Raw genomic sequence first — 27,692 nt, forward strand, 5'->3', positions numbered from 1 at the left:
GTAGAGGTGTGCACGACGTTGCTCCAGGAAACCTTCGGGGTGACAGTGGGAAAGCAATTTCTGCATCCTCGTGCAAAGCAGAACAAAGCAGAACCGACCCTGCCCCTGGCTCACGCCACCTGGGCAAGTAAGACTTCCTGGACCTCACCTTCCTGCTCAGTAAAGTGGGATTTCTATAGGACCGGAAGTCAAGAATGATTGAAGGAGGTGATGAGAGAGGTGGTCAGTGTGGAGTTCATTCCCCTGGGGGTGGTGGCAGCATCAGGGGGCTGCAATTTGGTGGCGTTCAGTATCCAGGGACCAGCATTGCGGGCCACGGCACCCAAACCAAGCTGTTTTTGAGATGTGATTGGGCCATGGTCCCAGACCTCTAGCTTTCTTGGATCTAATCCATTTTCAAGCCTGTTTCTCTCTTGGATCCCGTGAGCTCCCAACAGCCTTCTATTAAATTCCTTGTCTAAGTAAGCTGGAGTTGGATACTCTTGTTTGCAACCAGGAATCTAACTAGCCTCTCTCATCTGAGCTCTTTCCTTTGCTTCTACTGCTGTTAGGCAGGGGAGATGTTTGGACTAACTTTAGGTAGCTCTTGTCAAGCCTGGAAAGCAGCAGCTTTGAGAAGGACTGTACATCGCCCAGGTCCATCCACAACAATATCCCTTTTATTGACGCGAATCACAGTTATAAGGTCTTGTCGATCAGAAAGAAGTTTGCATTATGTAGAACTACATACAAAGATGTAAAAATACACATACACCAACCACCAAAACAAATCATGTCAACCAATCAAACCTCTGGACGTGTATCTTCAGTTTTGATCATCAGTGCTTCGGAAGAACATACATAGGCCGGACCTAAGATTGGCCTTTGGGGTCTCAGGGCATTCACAGAGCAGGTCTCAGGGTATTCACCCTTGGAAGCAATCAAACATGTAAACTCAGAGGGCAGGCGCTGACAGTACAATGCCTGGATACCTGGCTCGTGGGCTTCCTGCCTCGTCAGTGGAGCCCGTTCAAAGTCCCATGTTGCTCCTCTGACCAGTGAGGAGGGCAGGCCTCAGCTGGGTTTGAAGCAGTCGCGTTGCATCACCCCTGATGGAGAAGCTATGTGTATGAGGGAGCACACTGGCTCCCAGTCTAGTTCAAATCATTGTTTAGGGTCATGACCCTAAACAAGGATGAGTTGATGAACATTTACTTTACAAGGGAAAGTAAAAATATCTTATCTCTTCTTTTCCTACCCCTTCTTCCTTTCTCATCCTAAGCTCTCTGGTCAAATTCCAGGAAAGCTTGCTGCAGCTTAAGACTTCTGGGTCAGGTTACAAGTGACCAAATGGTCAGCAGAGAAGGAAGGACCCATGGCAGATGCCAAATGTCTTCCATTCACTTCCATTAGCTTAAGTGGCTCCCTCCGTAAGTAAATGGGTTTGAGTTCAAGCAGTTTGCAGGTATCCCCAAGTCTCTTAGAAAAAGGAAGGCTATAAACTGATCAAAATAAGTGTTTTGGGGATTTGAAAACCATGACAAACCACTTTTTTCTTGGAATCCATAGAGAGCAGAGGTCTCTGATCAAAGCTACACTCTTTTCTTTTCACAGAGCTCACTGTGTTCACAGTTATCCTAATTGCCTTGACTTCAAAGAGTCAATCTCTTAAAAAAAAAAAAAAAAAGGGGGGGGGGAGAGAAAGAGAAAGACTAGCTGATTTTCTTCCCTTTGGCTGTGCATTCTCCCATTCTCCATCACCCTGGGGGAGGCAGAGGAAGGTATGTTCCTCCTGGGGCTGCCAGGCCTTGGAGAGTAGGTGGTATGTCTGTGACCTCCAATTCTGGTCTAGATGGGTAGAGGACCAATGGAGAAAGATTAGGAGGGACAGATGAGATGTCCTGTCGATTCTGCTCTAAGTCACAAGGCAAAAATGCTCTGGAGACTTCTCTCTGGGTAGCTTGCTTCTGTAGGTGACCTTAGGGAGCTGCCATTGAGTCCAGCGAGGGAGACTGAAGGTACGGAAGCAGACATTTCCCTGATCTGTATGTCTTCGGTAATCCCACTGAAGAAAGATTCCATTCAGTGGCAAAAAAAAAACAAAAGAAAAAATCTGTAGTCCCATGGACACCTTGAAATTCCAAAAAAAAACATTAGCTCCTTCAAAAGAAAAGTAAAAATTGGCAAACAATCAGAGTCAATCAGGATAATGCGACGAAAAGGAGAAAAAGTAAAAATGTTTCATTGTGAAGAAAGAGGCTCGGGGTCCAGTAGAAGCCAACCATGGCCACGTTCTCGTGCTGCCTTTCCCGGGGCCGGGATACTTGAGCACTTAACCCAGACCAACATCCAATGACATCATCACCACAAATCCCAGGATGGAGGCCCAGGACGCCAGTTTCCCATTACCACTAGGAGGGAAAGAAAGGGAGAAAAGTAAGGTCTTAATGTGCTCTGGGACATGATCCAAGCTGAAAGCATCCTCTGCAAGGGCCAATTCCAGAAAACATACTACTACTATTAATAATGACAATAATATTGACACGGAACATTTACCGGGTCTTACACTATGCCAGGCAAATGGATTAACTCATGGAATCCCAAAGGATAACCACATGAGATACGTATGATTATTGTTCCCATTTTACTCGTGGGGAAACTGAGGCATAGGGGAGTTAAGCAACTTGCCGAAGGTCACCTATCCTGGCTCTGGAATCCATGCTTGAATAATAAAGAGTGCCAATTAATTTCTTGAAGCTATAATTTAATCTGACCATGTCATTGAGTCTCATAATCATTCTGCTATAAAATCCAAAATGAAACAAAGAAGCCTCCAGCCCCCGACACCTGGCCTGTAGCTAGACAATGCCCGTGGATACATAGCTTTGGCTAACAGAGCTCACCTCGCCCCTCATTCCAGCCCCAGGAAAATCGAGAGAGGGAGGAAGGGAGCAGGGGAGATGCAAAAATACTAGTCTGTGTCATGGGGGGTGGAGAGGCGGGGTGTGCATGCCACTGCCCAGTACCACCTGGCCTGCCTCCCCACCCACCTGCCCCACCTGCCTGTCAACTCCCCTTTCTTTTGCTTTCAGGAAGCACAGTTGTGGAGGGGGTGAGGGTAATACTGGGCAGGCGCAGGAGACAGTAGAAATAAAGAAAAGAGTGGCAAATGAAGAAAGGGCAAATATGGAGAGTGGGGCCCCGGCTGGGACAGGGACAGATGAGGGAGGGGATGCTCTCCAACCTGATCTGGGCTTCGGGGATGATGTCATCCATGACCACGTAGACCATGGCGCCGGCAGCAAAGGCCAGAGCGTAAGGCAGGATGGGCTCGGCCAGAACCACGGCGAAGGCCCCAAAGAGCCCAGCCACGGGCTCCACCATGCCACTCAGCTGCCCGTACCTACAGACAGAACAGAGACAGTGCCACCGCGGGGGTCAGGCAGACACGCAACATGCTGAGGCTGTGGACGCGACTCTAACAAATGGATGCATTTATTCCACATCGCATCTGAGCACGGCGGCTCAGCAGCCCTGCTTTTTCTCACCACCTCCTTTTCCTCCCCCTGCTCCCTCTTACACTTACAGGAGAGCCCCCCCTTCCCAGGTTTTGTTTTTTTAAGAGGTTTAAGTCTCCTACATTGTCTTTTTTAAATGACAGCATTATTGAGACGTCAATCACATGACATATGGGACACCCATTTAATGTGGCAGTTCAGCGGTTTATAGTTTATATTCATAAGGTGGTGCAATTGTCGCCACTGTCTAATTCCAGGACATTCTCATCTCCCCAAAGAGAACCCCACACCCATTAGCACTCATTCCCCATCCCTCCCTCCCCTCAGCCCCTGCAACCACTAAGCTACGATTTATCTCTATGGATTTGCCTATTCTGGATATTCCATATAAATGGAATCATACCAGATGTGGTCCTTTTTATTGGCTCTTTTCACTGAGCACAATGTTTTCAAGGTGCATCCACGAAACAGCACTTGATTCCTTTTAGACTGAATAACATCCGTTTGTATGGATACACGGCATATACATATATCCATCACTTGATGCCGACATTGTCTTTCGAAGGCTAGGGCACTGATTAGAAACAGGATGGGCATTTCCCGAGGACAGCTGTGCCTGGAACGCTTGGGGGTTCAGGCCACAACGGCACCCCTTCTGAAGAAACTGCTCCCACCCACCTCTTCTGGAGACGTGGCCTACCTGGCCATGTGTATATTGAGGGCTGTCCCCACAGCCCCCATCTTGGATTAAGGTGAGCTTTCTCCTTTTAAAAGAAAAAAAAAAATCCCTTCATTTGAGCTAGTACGAGTGGGCCTCTTGCTCAAAATCGAATGAGCCCTGATTAAAACAGCAGCCACGTGAGCACTGAGAATTCAGAGTGCAGCAGATAAGCTGGTACCTCAACTCCACAGCTGAGTCTCACTGGCAAGAGACACCTGCGCTAGAAAGAGAATGGGGACATCTTTCCCACTGTCCCTTGCTGTGACCATTTGGGAAGATGTACTGCCTGAGCCTCCACGTTTCCATCTGTAAAATGGGAGTGAGAGACGACTTCTCCGGCCAGCCTCCCCAGATGATGGGATGGTGGCAAGGGCAACTTGTGGGGACTGCCAACTCCCACCGGCCCTGCTTCTCCCTGGCCGAGAGCAGCCGGGTGGCATGGGGGAGACACTGTACCACATATTCCTCTAAGAGGGCCACGACCTGTCACCAATTACGTGTGTACAATTCCCGACCTTGGCTTTGTCACTTCAGGAAAAAGTCGGTTTGAGGTCAAGCCCAGACTGGAGAATTGCAAAAAGTTTTATCTCAGGGTCTAGACGCCCCCTATTCCCTCCCCTCCTCTCGTGGTATTTCTACTGTATGAAATGATGTTTCCTGCCTCAGGCGCATGGAACTTGCGTTTGAAAATAACCTCGAGGGCCATTTTACCCTGCCCTCCCCTGGATCCTCTATTCTACAGATGCAACAATGAAGAAAGAGATGATAGAGGGTGGAAATCACATAATTTAAGTACGTGTAGGAACTTGTCAGTCGTAGGCCCTATAAAATGGAAGGCATTTTTATCGTCGTTATTAGCAGCCCTTTGAATGCTCTGACCATACTTTCTACAGCAGTGGTTGTTTTAACAGAGAGGTGTTCTGAGGCTCAGAGTCCTGAGCCGAGGGGCAGAAGATCAGATTTCCAGTCCTGGAGTCACCGCTGAGGAGCCAGGTGACATGAGCTGGTCTGGGCCATGGTTTCCTCCTCTGCACACTGGGGACTCACCTTCGATGTCACTGAAAAGGTAACCTTAAGGAATAGGCTAGCAAGCCCTTTGGGGACTATGAAATCCCGGGCATGAGCACAACAGGTATTGTCTCCCCAGACGCGATGGAGCTGCTGCAATGATTCTCGGGACAGGCCAAGGTACCAGGAGCCTACGTGAAGGCAAGTGACAGTAGAACACACAAATGGTCTACCTCAGTTCTTCCTTCCCAAAGGGGAGAAAACCTAACCCGGAATGGACATGGCGTGGCTATCCAAGGAGGGGCTCTGAGACAGAAACACGGCCATTTGGGTCAGTTTATGCAAAGGCTGCAGGTCAAGAGAAGAGTTTCTTGAGGTTCCTCCCAGTCCTGGGAGTGCAGGATTCAGCCAGATTGTGGGTGTTTTACCAGAAGCTCCTCATTCGCTTCCAGGTCAGAAGAGCTTGTTTCCGAGGAAAGAAGCTGGTATGGAGGACCGCTTTGAGCCTTCCGTCTGCCACAACCCTGGCCTCTGAGCGCTGATGCTCTGACCACTTACCAGAAGGCTCTCCAGGTGGAAAAGCCAGCCCCTCGCAAGGGGAGGCTGACAGCAAGGCCCTCGGGGAAATTCTGGATCCCAATTCCAATGGCTAAGTTCCTGAAAGACCAAGAAGACACATGAAGGTGGTCGTCTGGAAGCGAGCCGCCCGCAGTGGGAGCCCCTGGCCGAGGCCCCAGGCACCCTTTGGTGTTCAAGATCCAGGTGACACCTGTGGCCGGTGGAGGAAGGAGAAAGGTCAGGACACGTGTGTAGGTGGAGAACACAAGGAGAGGGAGGGGTGACATGGATGCTGTCCTCAGTCCTTGGGGACGCTCTATCTTTACGGTGCTGCAGTTCAGCAGAGAACACGGCTGAGTGTTAGGAGGGCCGTGTTCTGCCACTTACCTTTGCACCATCATTTAACTTTCTAAGCCTCAGGCCCTCCTACATCACATGGAAGGGGTTGCATCTACCATGAAGCATCGCTGTGATCCAGTGACCGAATGCCTGTCCAGTTCCTAACACATGTGAGCGGCTCAGTACGTTTTGGTTTCCATTCCCTTCTGGCATGGAGAGCGACAGATCCCAATTTATCTAGAAGCAACTTCAGAAATGGGACAAGGACGTACTGATACAGAATCCAGCAGTGGCCCAGATATCCTGGGTCTGGGCTCGGCTTCCCCATGGACTGACTCTCCGTGTGGATCCAGCACTGGGACGGCATTTCTTGGGGCCCCTGTGGTACCTGTCACCGTCTCGCCTGCCTCTGCGGGACACTGTGGGGCTGTGCTGTACGCATCGGTCAGTTGGTGAGAGCCAAGCCCTGAGAGCCTGCTTTGCACACAGACCAGCTGTGGGCATGCCAAAGGAAGGGAGGAACAGAACGAGCCAGGTGCAAATGCAGCTGTGATCCCCAGGGAGACAAGGCACACGCATGAATGAAGAACCCTTATTATACACACTGAACGTCAACTTTCAGAGAAAGCAAAAGCCTGATGGGAAAGAAACAGCGTCAGTCTGCATGCAATGGGAAGGCAGTTTTAGAGCATCTCCCCAGGCGAGCCTCTACCTTGGCTGCCCAGGTCCCTGGGGCAGCCCCTCCACAGAGGGCCCATCTGATCCCCAAAGATCTCAAGGGCGTGAGAAGAGGGTGCCCGCCTGGCAGACAATGCTGGGCATGAGCACCAAGGGATCATGGGTGGAATAGACAGAAAAGGGAAGCTCCACTGTCACTTGGCTTTGTAGTCGATTTGCTCATGTCTGTCCCCCTTGCTGCCAGGTGGAACCCACCCATCAGCTCTGGACAGCGGCAAAGGTGTGCTGCAGACCAGCTGGCAGGCTCCACCCTGTCCTCCCTGCCCACTCACCCACCACAGGCCCCTGGGACAGTGACACACTTGCTGCCCTGGACGGTCCCGTTAGGCCAGCTCTGGCCACAGCCTCCTATCCTGTCCTCCAGCAAAGAAGACAGAGGATAATCCTCAGGGTTTAATATTTCATCTTTCTGTTTGAGGGCTTGAACCTCAGCCTGTGTTGGCTTTTATCTCCCCAATTCATGCACACACACCATATACGGGGTTCACGGTCCCACACACATGGGAGGAGGGAGCCTCCACCTGGTGGCTGCCAGATCAAGGAGACTCTTAGGAAAAGGCCGACCCCACCATAACCTTGGACTTCTCAACATGTGGTTTGCATGTGGTTCACTTAGTGAACTCGCATCCTGTTCTGTCTTGACAACTTTACAACATGTCCCTTCAACATTCACCCATCAGTTCATCAAAGTGATGGCATCTGAGAAAGTATTATTTACTCTTTAATAAAAGAAATGTTCTGGTGTCTTAGGCATGACACATCACTCACTTGGAGCACCTGTGCATAAAATGAAGTGGACGGGCAAGAAGACACCCTTGCACACCTGGCTCAGGCCACGTCCACAAAGGGCCCCTGGCTGCATCGTGTCCGCTGACCTCTCCCAGGGGTTCATCGGATCCCAGACTCTCATCCAAGGCAGTTCTCTCCTTTCACTTCTTAGAGAGGAAGAGGTTCAGCCATGCCACGGGGTACCACACGGGCCCAGGTTATAAATATTTTAGGCTTTAAGGGCCCCTGGGTCTCTGTTACAACTACTCAACTCTGTCATTGTAGTGGGAGAGCAACCAAAATGTAAACAAATGAGTAGGGCTGTGTTCCAATAAAACTTTATTTATAATATCAAGTGGTGGGCCGGATTAGGCCCATAGCCTGCAGTTTGCTGACCTCTGCCCTAATACCTCAGTGGCTACAGAAAGATCTGACGAGATGGAAATAAAGACCCAATGAGGGTCTTCCAATGAGCAAGGTCGAGGTGTCAGACCAGGTCTTAAGGCCCTTGGAGGATGTAGAAATAGCACTTTGTGGCTGGTTCACCGTCCATGGTCATCACCTACCCTCGTGTTCATGGGTAGGTGCATAACTTATTCCAGCCCAACCATGGAGAGTTGTCAGCCCAGTGTCAGCAGCAAGCCAAGGTGGGGCGCCCCGTCCAAAGTCCTCCCCATGACACAGCGCTGACTGCAGCCACCCGCCAGGCGGGCTGTGGAAGCTTCCTCCACATCCTGTCCGGGAGCCACCGTCCTGATAAGCAGCACAGAAACCCCATTCTTCTATCTCTGGCAAGCGGTGCTACCTCTGCCCTGCCCCAGCTCTGGCACAGGGCTTGCTGCCCAACCCGGTGCCCCACCCTCGGGATCCTGCCAGGTCATTCTCAGCAGGGCACCACCACTGGGGGACCACGGAGTCTCTCCTGGGCTCTCACCCACAGCAAGGGCTGGACCACAGCTTCTCTGCCCTTCCACGTCCATGTATGTCCCTTGTTAACTTGGCTGTCCTCTACACACACACACGCACACGCACGCACACACACACTGGCCCACCACGCTCCCTAGCTCTGCTGTATGCTGTGCATGTTAGATGTCAACTAGGCAGGAGTGAGCCAATGGGCAGGCTCAGGCCCCTCCACGCCCTCTGCTCCCCTTCCCACGTGCATCAGCTCTGGACTGTGAATTAAACCCCGAGCTCTCAGCCCTCGCTACACACTCCAGTCACCAGGGAGCTTTAGCAAACGTTGGTGCCGGGCGCCACACTCGGGAATTCTGATTGACCGTTGTGGTGTCAGGCCCAGGTCTGCACATTGGAACAAGGTGCTAACGGTGTGGAGAACCACTAACCTGAGACATCATCCAAGGGGATGAGGATGAGGGTGGTGGCTGCACCTGCCTCCGACTCAGGAGCCCTTTCCCCCCATCCTGACAGCTGAGAAGCATCGCAGGGTGGCCCTGATGCTGAGGACACCAGTGGCCACCTGTGAATGTGTCGGGCAGCCTGCAACTGGGTGCTCTCCGGGCACAAAACCTGAACTGGGGGGTCCTGGAGGGGATCCTGGAAACAAGGTGCAGGAGCTTCCAAGCGGAGGGTCATTAGGAAGACAGGATGTATCCATAAAATTGATGGGGTAACAGCCACCCAAGGGGGACGGAGCAGAAGGGAGCAGGCGGTCAGGTTGGCAGGCCTGGTCCCTCGGAAGTGCGAGCTGGGAGCTGACTCGGGAGCCGTGGGGACCAAGTGGCGAGCAGGATGGGACGCTGTGAGAGGGAAACGTGCAGCATGCGGGGGACTCGGGGGCATGGGGGAAGCCCCGAACAAGCTTCCTCTCTCCGGCAGCCCTCCCCAGCTCTCCCCATGGCCCCCGCACTACAGGACACTCTCCTCCTGCGTCCCCAGGCAGTGCAGCTTGCCGGGCCACCCCTCCATCCTTTAACTTTGGGAAGGACAAATCCAAATGAGAGGCTATGAAGACTCAAAGCAGGACTCCAAAGCAAGGGCAACCCCAAAGCCTTGCCCTTGGGAAGACAGTGGAGCCGCTGTCTCCTGTCTTGCTCTTCCCAGCGGGAGTACAGACACCATCACCAGTCTGGACCACGGCAAATGAGTGGCAAGAGGGAAGTGGGAGTGAAGGGCTCTTTGAGCAAAGAAACCACAGGCTGTCCCCTGATGGTATCCCTGCCCTTCGGTGGGGTGACGCCAAGCCCCACAGGGACCTGTCACCCAGGACTGCATGGGAGTAACAGGGAGGGGCTTCTGTGAAAAGGGCCAGGGAAGGCCACGCATGGAGAGAGCAGGGGCAGAGGAGGAGGGAGAGTGAGGGGGTAGAGAGGGAGGGGGAGGGTGTCACTGCAGGGGGTGTGGGATGGATGACTCCTGGGGGACAAGAGCAGCCCTGAGAGGTCTCACCTGGGAAGGTGAGCCCAGAGTCTGTGTGTGTATGTGTGTGTGTATGGGGGGTGGGGAGCAGTTCCAGTGAGGAGCCGACTTGGGTCATTCAGACTTTTCCTTTCCCTTAGGAATCGGAATTTGCTAGGAAGGGGAGACCCAGTCCGGTGCTAAAGGAAATGAGGCTGTTTTTAAGTTCATTTCCTAAGACTTTGATTTTTTTCTTTCTAATTTCTACACTAGAAGAGAGAATGACAAGAAGGAAGATGACCAAGCATCACCCTGAGGCAGGGGAGGAGAGCAGCAATGCTTTCTCTAATCTCTCAGAGCTTTCTCATTGGCAGTGAAGCCAGTATGTGAAGGGGCAGAATTCCCTGAATGCAGTTCGAGTGCTGCGATGCAGAGGTCACATTGTCCTGAGCTGATGCTTTTTAAGAAGGTCCCATCCAACACCGATGGTTCATGCAAGTTCCAACCACTCCTGGACCAGTTAGATGTATCTCCCTCCAACCCTCACCAGCCCCGTGGGTGCCAGGGCGTCCGTGTGGGTCTCTCATCTCCAGCCCAGCTCCGAGAGGGCCAGGCATGGCAGGGGCAGGAGAGATGACCTCCCTGCAGTGACAGCGGCAGACACTTTGAGCTCTGTCTGGGGCAGGGAGATAAAGGGACATTTCAGGCTGTTTAGGGGTGGGAGGACCTGGGTGGGAGTGGGAAGGCACTGGGCTCACTCATGAAAACTGACCCCCAGCAAATGGAGGGGGCCGGATCCATCGGGGTGCCAAGGGGACGCAGGCAGAGACGGTGCCCGTTCTCCGGTCAGCATGCTGCTTTTCCAGGTGCCTCCCATGCAATGGGGGTTGCTGGTTAGAGTGGGCCTCCCTGCCCTTATCTTCAGATACCTCAGATCCCAAGGGACGGGCGACTGGCACAAAGGCCACAGTAGGCAGATGCTCCTGCTCTTTCTTAGAGGTCTGGAGGCAACCGGAGGCCGCGCCCTATTTCTGCTGGGGGCTGCCTTCTCATCTCCTGCATCTCGCTCCAGCTCAGACCCCAGAGTTAGTCAGAGAACACTCACTCAGGCTGCAAGAGCACTTACAGGTCCCTTGCTCAACAACGTCATTGTTCAGGTAGAAGACAAAGGCATGGAGAAGTTCAATGTCTTTGGAGAGGATGTAGTGGTTGAGCCAGACAGACCTGGGTGGAGGCACCGCCCCTCCCCCGTCCCTGCCCCTTTTTCCCCCCTTCCCCCCCCCCCCAGGCACTGTTGTGACCAAGTACAAGCTACAGGAAACTGGGCCTTCACTTTGTCTGTAAAATGGACATAAAATGTTCCCATTTTCAGGGTTCTTTTTTGGCTGGGGAACAATCGTGGTGAGGTGCTGGTCCCCGCTTGCCGCCCAGAATGAGTGCTTCTTAAATGGCAGCTACTGTTAAAATTGCCTGCGCTTCCCGAATGATGCAGGGCTGACGGAGCCTGGGGCCCCCACTCCCTGGGGATCGTCCCGACTTCACACAGATTTCTTCTCTAACTCAAGCTCCTCACCTCCTGGATTCTGTGGCTTCCTGGTCAGAACCAAGGCCAGAAATAGCAACTGACGAGCAGCTGGCAGCCCCTTTTCAGGAGTGATTCGAGAATCCACTGCATGGCCCTGCGTGTGTGCAAGAGCTGATGCCACACAGAAGATGCTGAAGACAGCCCCATCCTTCAAGCAACTGACAAGCTAATAGAGGGCAAAAAGGCCCGTGTGCAAAGAACCGCAGGACAGCACAGAACTGGCCAAGGGCCGTAAGAGAAGCGCAAAGCATACGGGGAGAATGAGTCTGGCAGAGAAAGAGTCTAGGACACCTTGTGGGGAAAGTGACACTCACAATGGAAGGGTGGGGGTCATTTTAATAGCTACAGAGACGGTGGGGGGGAAGCACTTCCTGCAGGAGGAAGGAGTGGCACCAGCAAAGATGTGGGATGGGAGGCAGGGTGACCCAGGCCTTCCTTTCTCTCCCCGGCCACAGCTTAAAGCCAACACACAAAGATTAAAAAATGCACTGGAGTCAAAGCTCCTCTCTCCATGACACGCATCTTCTAAGAACGCCCCCTGAGGACAGCTGAGTCTACTGGCTTTTGAGGCAAAACCTGACTGAGTGCTGAACGCCCCAGCCCCACCCCGGGGTCTTCCCAAGGCCAAGTGTGGGGCTCCACCCCCGGGGCCTGCACCCCATCTTTGGAGGCAGACCCCTGTGCTGAATGGGACGCTTGGAGGGGCTTCCTTGAATTCCATTGATTAGCTGCCTCCACTCAACCTTTCGACTTCAGAATGTCTGAGGCCTGGAGCTGGGGGAGCGCTGTCAGTGTGTGTTGGCAGCAGCGCAGAGCATGTGCCAGAAGGAGCGTGCAGCACGGCAGACCCCGCTGCAACAACCTGCGGCCGAAACCAGCTCATCTTTGGTTGCCACACCCATGGGAGGGAGCCTGAGGCCTCCGGCTAGAATAAAAGTAACGATAATGATCGCGGGCCTTTATTGAGTGTTACTAAGTGTCAGGCCTGGTTGTAAGCATGTTACGTGTAGCAGCACGCCTAGCCCTCTCCACTACCTCCTAAGTGTTTTCTGCCATTGCTATCCCCTCTATACAGATGTGGGAAGTGACTTGTCCCAAGGTTACCCAGCTGTGAAGAGTCAGCAGGGACGCACTGAGCCATCAAGCCATCATAGCGACAGTTACCTGGGTTCAAATCCTCAGCAGGGGATCAGGCACTGCCTTCTGCCCACTCAGCCGGTGAGCTAAGGGTCTGGCCTGCTCTGGGAGGCTAGGAGAGCAGGCCGGATGGGGGAGACGTTAACCAGAAACCTTCAGGTTAGCGGGGTTGGAACAGCAGGGGTTCTCAACCTTGCCACTACAGCCACTGTGGGCTGGATCCTTCCCTGCTGTGGGGGCCTGTCCTGTGCATTGTAGGGCCTTTCGGGGCACCCCTGGCCTGTACCCCCTACATGCCAGCAGCATCCTTCTAGTTGAGATGACCAAAAATGTTTCCAGACATTGAAAAATGTCTCTAGGGGCCAAATCATCCCTGGTTGAGAACCACTTCTCGGTGAGCTTGCTACCCCACCAAATATCTGAACCCCAGAGACTGCTCAAACCAAGCAAGGAAAACATCTGATCTCGTGTCTCGTCTGAAAATTTCAAGCTCAGTGCACCAGAATCTTCTACGGAACTTAGCTGTGGCAAGACCGATCCCTGGGATCCAAGGTGAAAACAACCCTCAAGGGCCAGCAGGCCTCTGCTCCCTCGTTCTGAAGGCAAGGGACCTCAGTGTTCCGCCCTTCTGGGGCACTCGCACATGTGTTCTCTGTGGATAGTGTGCCCTGGAGTTGTACAGTGGGACATTCCTGCTCAAACTCCAACCGCAGGTTATTGCTGGGTGGTGGGTTCAGTGCTAGGGTTGGAAGCGAGGCCTCCTGGGGGTCGGGGAGGGGGCTGGGAGTGCCGTGGATTTCTCTGAGAACTGGCAAGTGAGTGTCCCTGCAACCCACAGCCTTGCTCTCCAGGCTATGTTCTCTGGCCTCTGGTTATGAAAGGAGAACAGCATATTCCTGACAAGCCCCGCTTCACGTCGCTGTCAGATCCTCCCCTGTGCGAGGAGCGTGTGTGTTCTTGCGTGGCAGGCCCTTACATACTGTTTTGATTGTTATCGTCCTGCCGTGAAAGGCCTGATTGTTCAGGCTTGGCGATGACATCACCAGCTTCCCACTGGGGCTGCCTGTCGAGGTGTTTGATGAGCCTGCAGGTGGGAAGGGGCTGGATGTTCCCCGAAGGGCTGCCAGGCCCTACCTGCTCAGGGGAGCTGGCTTAGCACGCAAGGGATCCTCCCTCACCCCCTTCCTTCGGTTCTGGGAGGCTTATTGCCACAGGCTGGAAAGATGAGATGACCTATCCATTCCCATCAAGTCAGCTGCCCTCCCCAGAGTGGGCGGGGAAGAGCCCAGGAAGTCACGTCACAAGGCAGGGTGGTGTCTGAGGGTGATTCAGGACACCCCTGCACACCTCTCCTTGCTGAGAGGTACAGAAGCCTCCCAGGTAAACCCTTGATCTCTAACTCCCTGAGGGATGTCCTGGGGAGCTTTACCTGCTACGTTTCCCAGAGAATAAATCAATGCTCTGCATTGCTCAGGTATGAGGCTGGGTGTGTGATGTCAAAGGCACCTGGGGGTATCCACCCAAGAACAATGCGTTACATATTCATGAAAAGGTAGATACCAGGAGGTTCACAGGGGCTGTATCAATAACACGCCCCAAACTGGACGCTCAGCAAATGTCCGTGAATTACAGAGGGAATAAATAAACTGTGTTCCATTCACACACCACACAGCAATGAGAACACATAATTTCCGGCTACATGCAACAGGATGAGGCATCTCAGACACAATTCTGAGTGAAAGAAACTACTCACAAAATGGTAAATGCTGTGAGTTCATTTACAAAAAGTCCCAAACAGGCAAAACTAAGCTATGCCTTCTTGTCTCCTAATTGGAATGAGTGTCAATGACCAAGGGCCAACGTATTGGTTAGTTCTCCTTAAGGTGTTTGGAATTTTAAAACAATGCCTTGGGGCACACAGGAATCTCCAAAGGCAGGAGCTCAGGTCTTGGGGAGGGTGTTACACTTTGGGGAGAAGCATAACTTCCCACTGCCTTTTAATAAAGATGTTTTATTGCAGTTGAATGTACGTGCAGAGAAGAGCACAGATTATAAGTGTGTTTGATGAATTTTCAGAAACTCGATGGATTTAACGAAACCCACACCCAGATCAGGAAATAGAACATTACCGGCACCCTCAGACCCCCCCAACCCTCGGTTTCCTGTTCATCACTGCCCTGCAGACATTCCCCCAGGGAAGAAGTCATATCCTCACTTCTCACCTCTCAGGGCTCAGCGTAGCTGTGCCTGCTTTTGAACTTTATATAAATCATTCGTGCGCCTGTAAGACCCCGGGGGAGGGTCATGTGAGGGTTTGGATGCTTTATGTTGTCACCTCCTGCGGAGCTTGGATTCCGGGGAGTCGATTCCTTAGACCACTGGCTGCGAGTTGTAGATACACTGATGTCCTTTCCTCAGGGTACCCTAAGTTCGCCCCCACCCCGCCCCCCACATCTCCTTTCACTCCAGTTTCTTATTTGCCCAACGCTTCAGTCAGCACATTAGCTGGATCAACATTTTAGGGGAGGGGTTGCAACAAAAACATTTGGTTCTCCAGCACGCAAAATACCGCTGCAAACCACTAAAAAATTTTCCAGCACTTTGGCACTTTCTTCTAAAGAGCTTTAAGGTCCTTCATAAACACTGACTGTAGCTTTCACTTAGGAGGTATATGTTCATTTTCCATTTTGTAGTAACCCAGGCGCACAAAGGGTGAGTGACAAATGGAAGAATACAGCACGGGTCACTGTAGTAAGCGAAACAGCGCTGGGCTCCAAGCCCTCTTCTACCTCAGCAGGAAGTGGCCACAGAGGAAAAGTGGCCAGTGGCAGCTTCGGGGAAGGAAGGTCATAAACCCTGTGTCATTCTTGGCCACTCTGTCTATCACCCTCCCGCCCCCAGTCTGACCTCCTAGAGCCTAACCTGTCCACAATCCCCCCCATTCCTACAGCCAGGTGGAAGTGTCCACCATCTCCCTCCTGCTTCACAGGGACGGTCTCCTACCTGGTCCCCTTGCTTCTCCCCTTACCCGCCACAGTCTGTTCTAGTCTCTGCGCATCTGCCGTGTCTGCTTACGCTGCTCCTCCACTCTGCGACTCCCCATTTCACTTGGAGGCAGAGCCCATGCGCTTCCCCTGGCTGCAGCAACCTGCGTGTTCCCGCCCTCCATCCTCTCTCTGACCTCTTCTTCTAGTCGTCTCCCCCTGGCTCCTCCCACTCCAGCCATCTGGCCTCCACGCTCCTCTGCAAACATCGTTGGTTACTCCCACCTTAGGGCATTTCTACTGGAACATTCCTTCTCACATATCTATGCCTCACTTCTTCACCTCCTTCAAGACTAGGTCCTACGGCTTTTCCAAGGCTAGGCCATGGAAGACAATGCAATTTCCATCTGTCTCTCTTAACTGCTAGATGTGGGGGAAGCCAGCTGCCATGTCATAGGACCCTCAAGTGGCCCTATGGAGGTGCCCATGTGATAAGGAACAGAGACCTCCCACCAACAACCACGTGAGGGCGCCATCTTGGAAGTGGATCCTCCAGCCCCAATCCAGTCTTCAGATGATGGCAGCCCCTGCCGACCTCTTGACTGCAATTTCAAGGGAGACCCTGAGCAGGGACCCTCAGCAAAGCTGCTCTCGAATTCCTAACCCACATAAAAGGTGATGTAATGTTTACAGGTTTAAGCCACCACACTTTGAACTGCAATAGGTCACTAAGACAGTCACCTTCTCAATGAAACCTACCCTCTTAATTAAAATTGTAAACAACCGCAGCACCCCCATACCTGGTTAACCCTAGTCTATCCTCCGCCTTCTCCGCTTTATTCTTTGATAGCAATTCTTACCTTCCAACCTCCTATATAATGTACCTATTTTTTATGTTCATTGTTCATTCTTTCCCCCACATCTGATCTGGCATCAGAACAAGCTAGGACTCTGTCTGCTCAACAGTGTGTCCCAAGCACCCAGAAGAGTGCCAGGTGCACAGAGAGCGGAAGCAGACGTGCGTACAGATACGGGCCTGTGAGTCTAGCAAGGCCGGTGTCTTGTCAGCCCCCAGCTGTAGGCAGGTAATCAGTCAGCGGAGAGCACGTCACACCCTCCTGGGCCTGGGTCTCTTCGGCTGGAGAAGAAGGAGGTTACATTGGGCGACCTGTAAGCTCTTTTCCAGACCCTAAGCGTTGTGATTCCTGCACAACGACGGCACTGTGGCCTCTCCAGATTCCCGGGGTTGCAGAGACAGGCCCCTGCCTTCGCCAAAGCTCATTTTCCTGTCCGTGCACATCTGGGAAGCCAGAAAACAAAACCGGCACATTGTGCACATCTGGACAGCATAAACCAATCATTCCAAGAGGAAACTTCGAAACGGCTGCTCAGCGAAAACTGCAGGGCAGGCCAAACGCGAGGGGTTGAAAGGCTCCTTTCTTTTCCACCCGCAAAACAATCTTCTGGGCACCATGTGAGAGGCTGAATGCTCTGCTGCTGAATAACAGACGCTCTCAATAGCCTGTGACTGTGGTCTCTGTCACACTGCTCTCTCTGCCGGGCTCCCAGCCAACACAATTTACAGAAAAGGGATCCCCCCCCCCCCCCGCCCTGTTTAGAACGAACTATACCTTCACTTATCCTTGGGGCATGTGGACCAAGTTCAAAGCTGAGCACCACCTGCTCCTCCTCCTCCTTAGGGAGAGTGACTGAACTGCACGCCTGGTGAGAAGTGAGAAACTGCTGGCTATTTGCACGCAGTTAGAACGAGCTTCCTTCCCTCGTGGCTGGGACGAGAGAGCTGCTTGTCAATACGTACTCTGTTGTTTGACAACCAGCCTGGGCTCCCAGAACAAAGAGGAATGATATCTCTTTGTAAATGAAATGAGTTTCAGGGGTTCTGAACTTCCTGCTGTCTCTGCAGCTGGCAAAGACGGGCAGGCCAAGGAGGGGGTACAAGGAGATGTGGGGCTCTACCCACGTGCAACTTCGCAGCTGCTGAGGTCTGAGTGCAGACCAGCCTTTAAGAAAACCAGGTGAGACACTGGAAAGAAATCTAACAAAAGGCATCTTTTCGTACTGTAGGGCTGTTTATTTGGGGGCTTCCTGTCTAGCTAGCTGGGGACTCGGAGCTCTGCCACGGGGAAACGACCTGGCTTCTGCATACGGACAGCTGAGGGTGGGTGCGGGATGCATGTCCGTGAAGCCGGGGCCAGTGGGTGGGCGGGAGGTAACCGGCCGTTGGAAGGGTCTGCACCTGCTGCTTTGCACATGCTCCTAATGACACCAAGAGGACAGCCGCCCTCATTGGAGCCACTTCTTCCAGAAATGCCTGGCGATGACCACAGACACGCCTGGCTAACAGCAGCCATGGCAAGAGCTCCAGGAAGGCGCACTGAGCCTCTCCCCTGTGCCACGCCCAATGCCAAGCGCTGTTCACACATCATCTCACTTCATTCTGGTGATGAACCACTGCAGGGAATGTTATCAACCCATTTTATAGATGAAGACACTGAGGCTTAGAGAGGGTTGCCGGCCCGTACATGGCACAGCTGAACTTCCAGCTCAGATCTGATGATTCCAGAGCCCACGTGTCCGACGCTGCCAGCACACTGCTACACAAACAGCGCAGGTGAGGGTGGGTCTTTCTGTAACCTCAGCTTATGAGGGACCCCCTGTGATAAAGAGCAATATTTCAGACCATGAAGTCATCTATTACCCATTTCCCACTGCAGGGGGGGAGGGGCACCAACACTGTAAAAGATCCCAGCGAATTTAAAATATCAGTGAAAGCTGTTTACTTCTCTTTAAAGGAAAAGAGGCTCCTAGTATTTCCAACGAATGGCTGGGTTCTGGCATGAGTGAGTGTCCTTTTTTCTCTTGACCAAGTCAGTAACTACAAAGAATTCCTTGGCTATCATTATATGTGGATCTCAATGGGCTCCAATGGATGCCCCCTGACGGGGGTCATTCCTGAAGTACAAGGAACTCGCCAGCTTTCCTGGGAGCAGGGGTGTTAGAGGGAGCCAATTATGAGGGGTAAGTGAGCATGGCCGGGGAAGGAATGGCAAACTCAGAGTGAGGGGCGGGCATAACCACAGGCTCTGATTGGGCATAAAAGGAGGAGAAAGGAGGGACCTGTCCACCAGGGAGCTAAGAAAGCACAATCATGCTGACAGCTGCTCGGTCCCACCTGAAGAGTCACTCAGGGGGACATGGGGTTCCGAGCCCATCAATTGAGAACTGAGACTTCAGAAGAACCACCCTGTGTGAATACACGTTTGCAGAGATGGTCTCCTTCCCCACCGCATCCTATCGAAAACAGCCAGTTCTCTGGCCTCTTCAAAATGTCGGTGTCATTCACGACAGAAAACGTAGGGACTCGGCCTCCCATGAAAGGAGACTTAAGGAGACAAGACCACCAAATGCATCACCCAAGCAACCACCACAAACATTTATCAAGGACATCCGGGAATCATTAGAAACATTGGATAGGGTCAGTGTGTTAGCTAACTGTAAATTCCTTAGGCAGGATACTCAATAGTGTGTTTATGCAGGAGAACGTCTATTCTTTCCCCACCCCACCCCCCAAAGTTAAATAAGTTGCTTTACTTTAAGACTTCTCCAATAATTTAATACACAAATTGAATTACTCATCACATATTTGGCATTCCTACTATGTGCCAGATACTTATTTTTTTCACTTTTTATTCTGAAATAATTTTAGACTTGCAGAAATGTTGCAAAAATGGTAGGAAAAGCTCCTTTATCCCTCTCCCCTGGACTGCTCTACTGTTAACAGCCTCCATAACCACAGTACAATGATCAAACCCTGGAGGTTAGCATGTTACATCAGCGTAAAAACAAGGGGGCTATCCTGTCCCCAGCCCCTGCCTTCCCATCTACCCTCTGCGAGGAAGCAATCTGTTTAGTTTCTGGTTTATCCTTCCTGTACCTTTTGTATAAACAGGTAGATATGTGTATATTTTCTTAACTCCCCTTCTTTTTTACACAAATGGTAGTATACTACAGATACTCTTTTTCACTAACAGTATATCCTGGAAATCGTTCCAAATTGTTCCCAGAGCTCTTCCATGTCATTTTGTAGACCTGCATACTATTCCACTGTGTGGACGTCTTGTAGACTACTCACCTGCTCTCCTATATAAGGACACTTGAGTTATTTCCCATATTTTGCTATTGCAAGCAGTGTTGCAATGCATAAATAACCTTGTACATATATGTATGTTCATGTTCTTGGAGGTGTATTTTCAGATTGATTCCTAAGAGTTGAATCTTGGATCAAAGGAAAATGCATGTGTAGTTTGTTAGACATTGATAAGTTTTTCTCCAGAAAGGCTTACATCCATTTGAATTCCCGCCAGCCATTCACGAGAGCTCTGGTTTCTCCATAGCCTCATCACAGAATATGTTGTCATATTTTTACATTTAGCCCATCTGATAGGTAAGAAATGGTATCATGGTGGTGTTTTAATTAGCATTTTCCTAATTAGGTGCGAGTTTCGACATTTTCCTCATATGCTTGAGGGCTATTTTTATACCTCTGTTTGTGAACAGTACGCTTTTATCTTCCCCCCATGTTTCTACCAGAATGTTATCTTAAAAGTCGCAGCTGAAGTACGCAGAGGTGAATGGTCCTGAGTTGTGACATGGTTCAGTGGAGGGAGGAAGGGCGCACGCGTGTGTGTGTGTGTGTGTGTGTGTATGAGACTGGGTGTGTGTTTATCCTTAAAGAGACAATCGTCTGATATGCATGTAAAAAGAACCCCTCCTGGGCCATGTACATGCAAAATGAGCCAGCTGTCAACATGCCACCACGCTCCCTTCTGTAGCTACAGCAGACATGGTCAGTCTGCTTTGCCTTCACAGTTTGGTTTCCATGTGACAAGACACATGGGGAACTTCGGTGCCAAGGGGCTGGGCACGCCCCTAGGAGGCTGAGCAAACTGACGGAGGTCTCAGGTCTTTAGCCATTGCTCTCTGAGTCCAATCACCCCCCACCCCGCCCTGCCCCCAAGCCAGGTGTCCCTTGTCCCCTGGAACCCCATCCAGCCAAGGTCCTATAGGCGGGTTTCCCAGACCTGGTCTCTCCCCATCAACCTTTACGACGTTTGCCACGACTGCTCACTTTAAATCAACTCACTTTCTTTTCTTCAAATACGTTTTTAAATGAAAGTGTAATACTTCTGTAAGTGGAAGAAACACCTGCCTTAATTGCCTGACACAGACATAGTGGGTTGGCAGGGATATGGTGTAACCCAGACACCGGTGGATGGTCCACGGAGGTACCCTGGTTCCTTGCCACCTTCTGAAGTCAAAATCCCATATATGTGCTTTCAACAGAAATTCCAGATAAGTTTCTCTGGAGGGGAGGGGTCCCCAGTGCAAACGGGATGTAGCCTGGATGATCGTAATGTCCCAATATGGCACCTGGGAGGTTGAAATTAGTTAGCCACTGAAAGCACTGCAAACAGCACCTGGCACAGAGCAGGCGCTCAACAAATGCTAGCTTCTGCCTTTCATCAGCACCATCATCATCGTGATCAAAGCAGTGTGTGGAAAAAAGTTAACAGAGCCGGCCTGAGGCTACTCTCCTTGGCACGGCCCTTGACTTGCATCTGGGAACTTGATCAGAGTGGCTTACTGTGATTATACTGTTTGTGTGGATAAAGCTTTTTGTGCTGAACACCTGCTTTGCTTCCAGGAGTCGGGAATTTTATAATAGTAAGTGGCAGGCAGAGGACGCCTGCGTGACCAGCCCCCAGTAAAATCTTCAGGCACTGTCTCTAACGAGCTTCCCAGGTAAACAATAATTTGTACGGGTCGTCACAATTTATTGCTGGAGGAATGAAGCGCCTCCTGTGTGTCTCCCCTGGGAAAGGACTCCTGGAAGCTGCGCCTGGTTTCCTCCAGACTCTGCGCCCTGCACCTCTTCTCTTGCTGCGTCTGCTCTGTATTCATCCTACGTAATACATCTGAGCCACAAGTACAACTGTAGGCCGAGTACTGTGAGTCCTTGCGGGGAATCACCACATCTGGCGGTGAGCTTGGGGACCTCAGCAGAGAAGTAGCAGCAGTGACAGGTTGGTGTCAGATGCCTCGACCCAAGGGAAGGTGCTCAGAGAACCCATCACATCCTGGGGTTGTGGGTGGAAGGCAGCCGGGGTTCCTGACACTAGTGGGTGGAGGCGGGGGCTGAGGGCAGAGAGAGCCAGTGGACTGGAAAAAAGCTCAGTACATAAAACCCAGGGCCAGAGGCCACCATGGGGCCACAGGGACCAGGGACAGAGGCACGTGCGAGACGAGGCCCAGTGGCAGGTGGGCCCTGTCACGTCACGGTGGATGCTGCAAGGAAAACGGACAGCACCTGACCAGATGCCACTCCCCTCGGTCAGGAGATGAGTGCCTCTGGGAACTCAGCTCTCCTTTGGGGAAAAGGAAAAGAGAGAAGGAGAAATCACAAATGGACTGTGTTTATAGCAATCCGGGAAAATTCAAAACTGGAAGAGACGGGTCTTTCTTGAAGTGGCCTGTATTTACCATCCGACAAATGAGAGCTGATAAGCTAAGTCCATGGACAGTAGCGGTTCTCAAACTTGAGGGAGCATCAGAACCAGCTGGAGGGCCTGTTAAAACAGAGGCTGCTGGGCCCACCCCCAGGGCACCCAGTAGATTGTGGTGGAGCCCGAGAATGAACACTTTTAACAAGTTGTTGCCAGGAGCCACACGTTGAAAACCACTGATACAGAGAAATAGTTATATTTCTGAAGTAGGCTTCTGCAGCTTAGGAAGAGGAAGAGGCTGACATCTGCTCCAAACAGCCTGAGCCACCCTGGGCAGAGAGAACCTCAGGAGTCCGTCCCCACAGGCAGAGGAGAGGTGAGCTCACCAAAAGCTCCCATGAGGCAGTCTGGGCAGAGCTCTGGGGAAACAGAACTGTGATCAGCTCCAGGGCCTTCCAAGAATATGCACCCTCCCCCCTCCCATCTCAGGCACCTTCTGCCATGCAGGCAGTAGCAGGGTGTCCCAGCCAAAGCCAGATCCAGGTGGGACCCTCTTTGCACCTGTCAGGTCCTGGCTCTGCTGGAGGATTCTCCCACCACGTGGGCATGAACGCTGGGTTCCAGAAAAGGCTGCAGCATCTGGGAAAGGGACTGTCCCCCCTAGTTCCTTAGACCAAGGGTTCTCAACTGGGGGCGACTTGGCCTCCCAGGGGATGCTGGCCATGTCAGGAGGCATTTTTTGGTTATCACCGCTGGCTACTGTAAAAAGAGGCCAGGGGTGCTGATAACCATCCTACAACACACAGGACAGCCCGTTACAAACAAGGATCTGCTTCAAAATGTCAATAGTTGCAGGGTTGAGAAACCCCACTCTATACCTTTGCACAGTGCACAGTGGGCGCTGTATACAGAAGGCACATCATCTGTGGAGACTTGTGATACTGGGAAAATGAAGCCACAAGGGCCCCGCTCAATTTCTGCAGAGTCTTTAGTTACCGTCCTGAAAGAATCTCTAGAACGTAGCAAGGCACAGCACCAAAGCCATCCTGGGGACCTCACCACCTCCACACCCAGCAAAGCCCAGTGCATCGCCTCTCAGCCCGAATGCCAAACTCAGTCTGGCTCCTCCCTTTATGCATCTCAGAAGAGGGTCGACCATATTCACTGACATTAGGAGAGAGGCCAAACTTCCGAGCATTTTTGGAATACAGAACGTTTAAACCTTTTTTTGAGCTCCCAGCAACATTTCCTGCACAGCCTTGTTATAAATGACAGGTTGGGTGCCCGTTCAGCTCACAAAAGCCCATTTAACTCATGCGTGAGGAGTTTGTAAGGATTTAAGTACTTTACGGGTTACGTAAAGCTTGCGGGGGGAGTTCGGGAACTGAATCACTATTTGTAAGCTGTTTTTTTCCCTCCATGGGAAATGCCTTTCCTCCGAACAGTGGGAAGTGAACAAGAAAGCCCCAAGGAAAGGAGAATGAGACCAAACGGTGGTGACTGGGAGGGCGTCCTCGAGTTTTGAAGCTCCCAGGAGATCCTGCCCTTGGGCTCATGAGAGTGAAGCGATTTTAGGGGTTCATCTTATTCTCTCTCAGGGGGATACAGCAAAGAATAAAGCTTGACAACACCAATGGGGGCAACAACCCCCAGGCATCCCATCTGGGAGGGGCAGGTGGGAGCTGCTGGGAGAGAAGAGGGTCCTTGCAGGGGGTCCTACAGGACGCTGACCAGGCACCGTGGGCCCACGAGCGGCAGCAGCCACGCTGTGCAGAGAGCCCTGTGGCCGGCAGCTGTGGGAGGGCCTGATGTCAGGCGGCCTTAGGGGACCCGGTAAGGATGGTTTTTAAAATCGTGGTAAAATACATATCACATAAATTTCACCGTTTTAACCATGTTAAAGCAAACAGCTCAGTGGCATTTAGTGCATTCACAATATTGTGCGACCGTCACCTCTATCTAGTTTCAGAACATTTCATCACCCCAAAAGGAAACTCCGTACCCATTAAGTCAGTCACTCCCCACGCCCCACGACCGTCCCCCTGGACGCCCAGCCCCTGGGAACCACTGATATGCTTTCTGTCTGGATGAATTTGCTGACTCTGGATGGCATTACAAATGGAATCACACCACATGGGACCGTTCGCGTGTAGCTTCTGTCCCTGAGCCCAACACTTTCCAAGTTCGTCCAGACTGTACTAAGCATCACTACTTCACTCCTTTCACGGCTGAATAAATGCTGCATTGTACGGGCAGACCTTTTGTTTATCCATTCATCCACTGATGGCATTTGGATGGTCTCCGGCTTTGGGGTGCTGTGACTACTGCTGCTACAAGAATTGGTGTACCAGTGTCAGTTAGGTGGGGTAACAGGCGTGGAATGGGTGCGTCACACGTTAAGGACCTGGGGCTTGTCTTAGGAGCAGGTGGAAGCTGGCTGAGTGAGGAGCCACACGGTTGGAACTGCATTTTGAAGGACTCACTATGGCTGACATGGGTAGAGGGTCGGAGGGAGGCAGGAGTGGCCAGTGGTGAACCTCAGTCCAGGTGGGAGAGACCAGATGAGAGTGGCAGGGGCAAGGCGAGAAGGGACAGATTTCCCCTCCTCCTCTCTTGTGCCTCTACTGTTCTTCCAGTCATAGCTATGGCCCTCTGGCCACACGTGAGAAAGAATCATCTTCCCCACTGACACTTGCCCCTGAAACAACCAGTGGGTCTATGAGAGCCGAGTGCAGGCCAGACTCGCGTGTCAAGCTGACTTTGAACGTCTTCCCAGCTGGACTATGAGAAACTCACTGGCTCCCCCCAAAACGTCCACAGTCTGTTTTAACTAAGAGCCCCTATTATGTCTGAGGGACCCATTTCCTGTAACCTGGCTCTGCAGCTCAGCTCTTTGCCTCCGATTTCGGTGATTTCCACCCTAAACGAAGCTGTTTATTCAAATGGAGCCTCAGCTATCTTCTTATCAGCACTGTTATTTATACAACTGCCTGACATATTATGAGTCAATCTCAAGCACAAGGTAAAAGTTCAAATCTGAATAACCCAACAGACCTACAGCATTACCTTGAGGCACCCGTTTCTTTTCAACACAAACAAAATGTCAGCAAAACAAAATGAAAACAGTCCATCTCCTCATCCCTGTTCAGGGAACCAGCATCTACCAGACAAATTCTTGCCCGGTCTTCACACGTGATTTTTCCACTCTTGTTCTATACGGACGGCAGCCCAGGAAGGCATGGGGGCTCAGCTCCCAGACTGAAAATCTGTCACGTGGCCTATCAGTGGCTTCTCAAGAAGGCTTTGCTTCCTGTAGAATCTTCTGGGTGCCTTCTACTTTGTAATTCACCACAAGCAACTATTGGCAAAAGACCCACTCTGACGGTCCCATGGAGCGGGTCCTAATAGGTCTTGGTTAGCAAGAAGGAAGGAAGGAAGGGAAGGAGGGAAGGAGGGAAGGAGGGAGGGCAGATGAATGGATGAAAGAAACCGTCCCATGGAAGAAAGGAATAAGATACCCAACATCATGATTGCTTTGGATTTGTTGCTCCAATTAGAGAAGAGTGAGGACAGAAGTTTGGAGCAGTAGATTTCACACCCAGCCAACTGGCTGATAAAAGTTCCTACTGAGAGGCAACGGGTTGATCTGGTAGCAACCCATTTAGGTAAACACAGAGCCAGGAAACCGAAGAGCAGCTGAAAGTCAGACGTGCTGTTAGAGATCAAGTTATCCGAGGGCCCGACAACCTGCGACACCATCACTAGCATTTTCCTAGAGAAGAATGAGCCCCAGGTTCCTCTTGGAGGTCGGGCAGCTTGGGGCGATGCCCAGGCTAAGAGTGGGGATCGTCCTGCCAGACCCTTTTCCACACTGTACATCTGACCGCTGCTGGCACAAGGGCCCATTCAGTCCTGGGGGTAGTGCCATCCAAGAACGGAGAAGATTCCACAATCACACTTTTGCGGGTAAATATTTGCAGTGACTCACAAGGAGGTTTTTCTGCTCTCGCTTTGGCCCTCAAGGAGGTGTGGGGTTACTTCCCTGGCCCTGTTGAAAGCTTAAGATTATCCTCAGGCAACATCCAAAGGATTTGTCAGGCTCCCTGGACAGCTCATGAGTCAGAGACCTGGTTCCTCGCCCCTCTCCCCTGCTGGGAGGTATCTGCGCTCACCGCACCAGAGGTCAGTGGGACGTTTACGGCACCACATCCTGGTTAAGTGAATGATACATGCGTCCGGCTTGTGGCCTGGAGGCTCTGCCCAGGCAGACAATTTCTCAGCACAGTAACACATCATAAACGTGAGCAGCAAATGCTAAGGAACCAATAAGCCGGGACAGAAGACCTTCTTTCTGCCAATAGAAGCTGATAGAGCCACCACCCTGGCTTGGGGCAGGCCTACACAGCAGGTCCCGACAACAATGGTCAAGGGTAACTCATAAGACTTTCCTCCAGACCCCACAAAGCTACTGGAAACCAGGGCTTCTGCAGACTCAGTCCCCGAGAGCTTGGATTTGTCAGCACGTCTGCGGCACACAGGCTTGTTCCAGGCCACCTGGGGGTTTTGATGACACATTTCATGGACAACATGGCTGTCACCCTATGGCCTCTGGTTCCAGCTGATCTGATTCCGGATGGGACAGGCAAGGAACGGAAACGGTGCTGAGCAGGAAAACGATCTTCTATGAATCTCTGCTGAATATTCGGTTAGTTGACAAAAATGTCCTGACCATTTCCTAGGTGCCACGTTCCATGTCCCCACAAAGACAGGGGGCAGACAGTAAAGAAGGCGAGTAAAAAAGCAAGGAAGCAAACACCTGTGCACAAAGGAACTGTGATCAATGCTGGGAAGGGCATGACCTTGGGGATCTGATAGGGAATTTCAGGGGAGGACCTACCTTGGAAAGGGGTGCTTAGAGATGGACTCTTTGAAGAGGTGAAACAAACTGAGATCTGAAGAATGAAAGGGCGGACGAGGCATTTAGAGAGTGAGCACTAGGGGAAAGGAGCTTTCTGTGCAGAGAGAAGAGATGGAATAAAGGCCCATAGGTAGGCAAGACCTTCATGCTTCAGAAATTGGAAGCAGTCCTGTGTGGCTGGAGTCTACTGAGTGAGGGGAGACTGAACTGGAACTTTATTCCAAATGCCATGACCCCAAGAGAATTAATCTCAGGAACATGGCAAGCTTAGTTTTCGTGATGGGTTTGCACCGAGCCCCTCATGCTTTTTGTGTGGCTTCCCTCACACCCCACTTACAGATGCGAGATGGCCAGCTAGGATTAGGGAACAAGTTAGGAACACAGGTGACATTCTGGTTTCAAAACAACCAGGTCCAACTTCGGCACCAGCTCTATCCACACTGGACCCTTGGACCCCCACCTGTGGGCTCCATTCTCATCCCCAGGACCAATCCTAGTTTAACACAAGACACACTTAGTTTCTAGTCCAATGATGGGAGATGCAACATCCCCTCGAT

At 51.7% G+C, this 27,692-nt stretch overlaps 1 protein-coding gene across 4 annotated transcripts in view; it reads right to left on the bottom strand.

Annotated features, from left to right (window-relative positions):
- Positions 1-641: 641 nt before the first annotated feature.
- SLC39A11 (solute carrier family 39 member 11) overlaps positions 642-27,692 on the bottom strand; it is a 359,240-nt gene continuing 332,189 nt past the window's right edge. For all 4 annotated transcript variants that reach the window (XM_019740426.2, XM_074319972.1, XM_019740425.2 and 1 more), the window contains 3 exons: positions 5,785-5,883; positions 3,224-3,382; positions 642-2,390 (listed from right to left, as the gene is read on the bottom strand). In XM_019740426.2, coding sequence (XP_019595985.1) covers positions 2,312-2,390; positions 3,224-3,382; positions 5,785-5,883 — 337 coding nt within the window. In that variant the 3' untranslated portion in view covers positions 642-2,311. The remainder of the gene's footprint in view (positions 2,391-3,223; positions 3,383-5,784; positions 5,884-27,692) is intronic.

This window comes from Rhinolophus sinicus, linkage group LG15, assembly GCF_036562045.2.
Source record: "Rhinolophus sinicus isolate RSC01 linkage group LG15, ASM3656204v1, whole genome shotgun sequence".
NCBI classification, from domain to species: domain Eukaryota; kingdom Metazoa; phylum Chordata; class Mammalia; order Chiroptera; family Rhinolophidae; genus Rhinolophus; species Rhinolophus sinicus.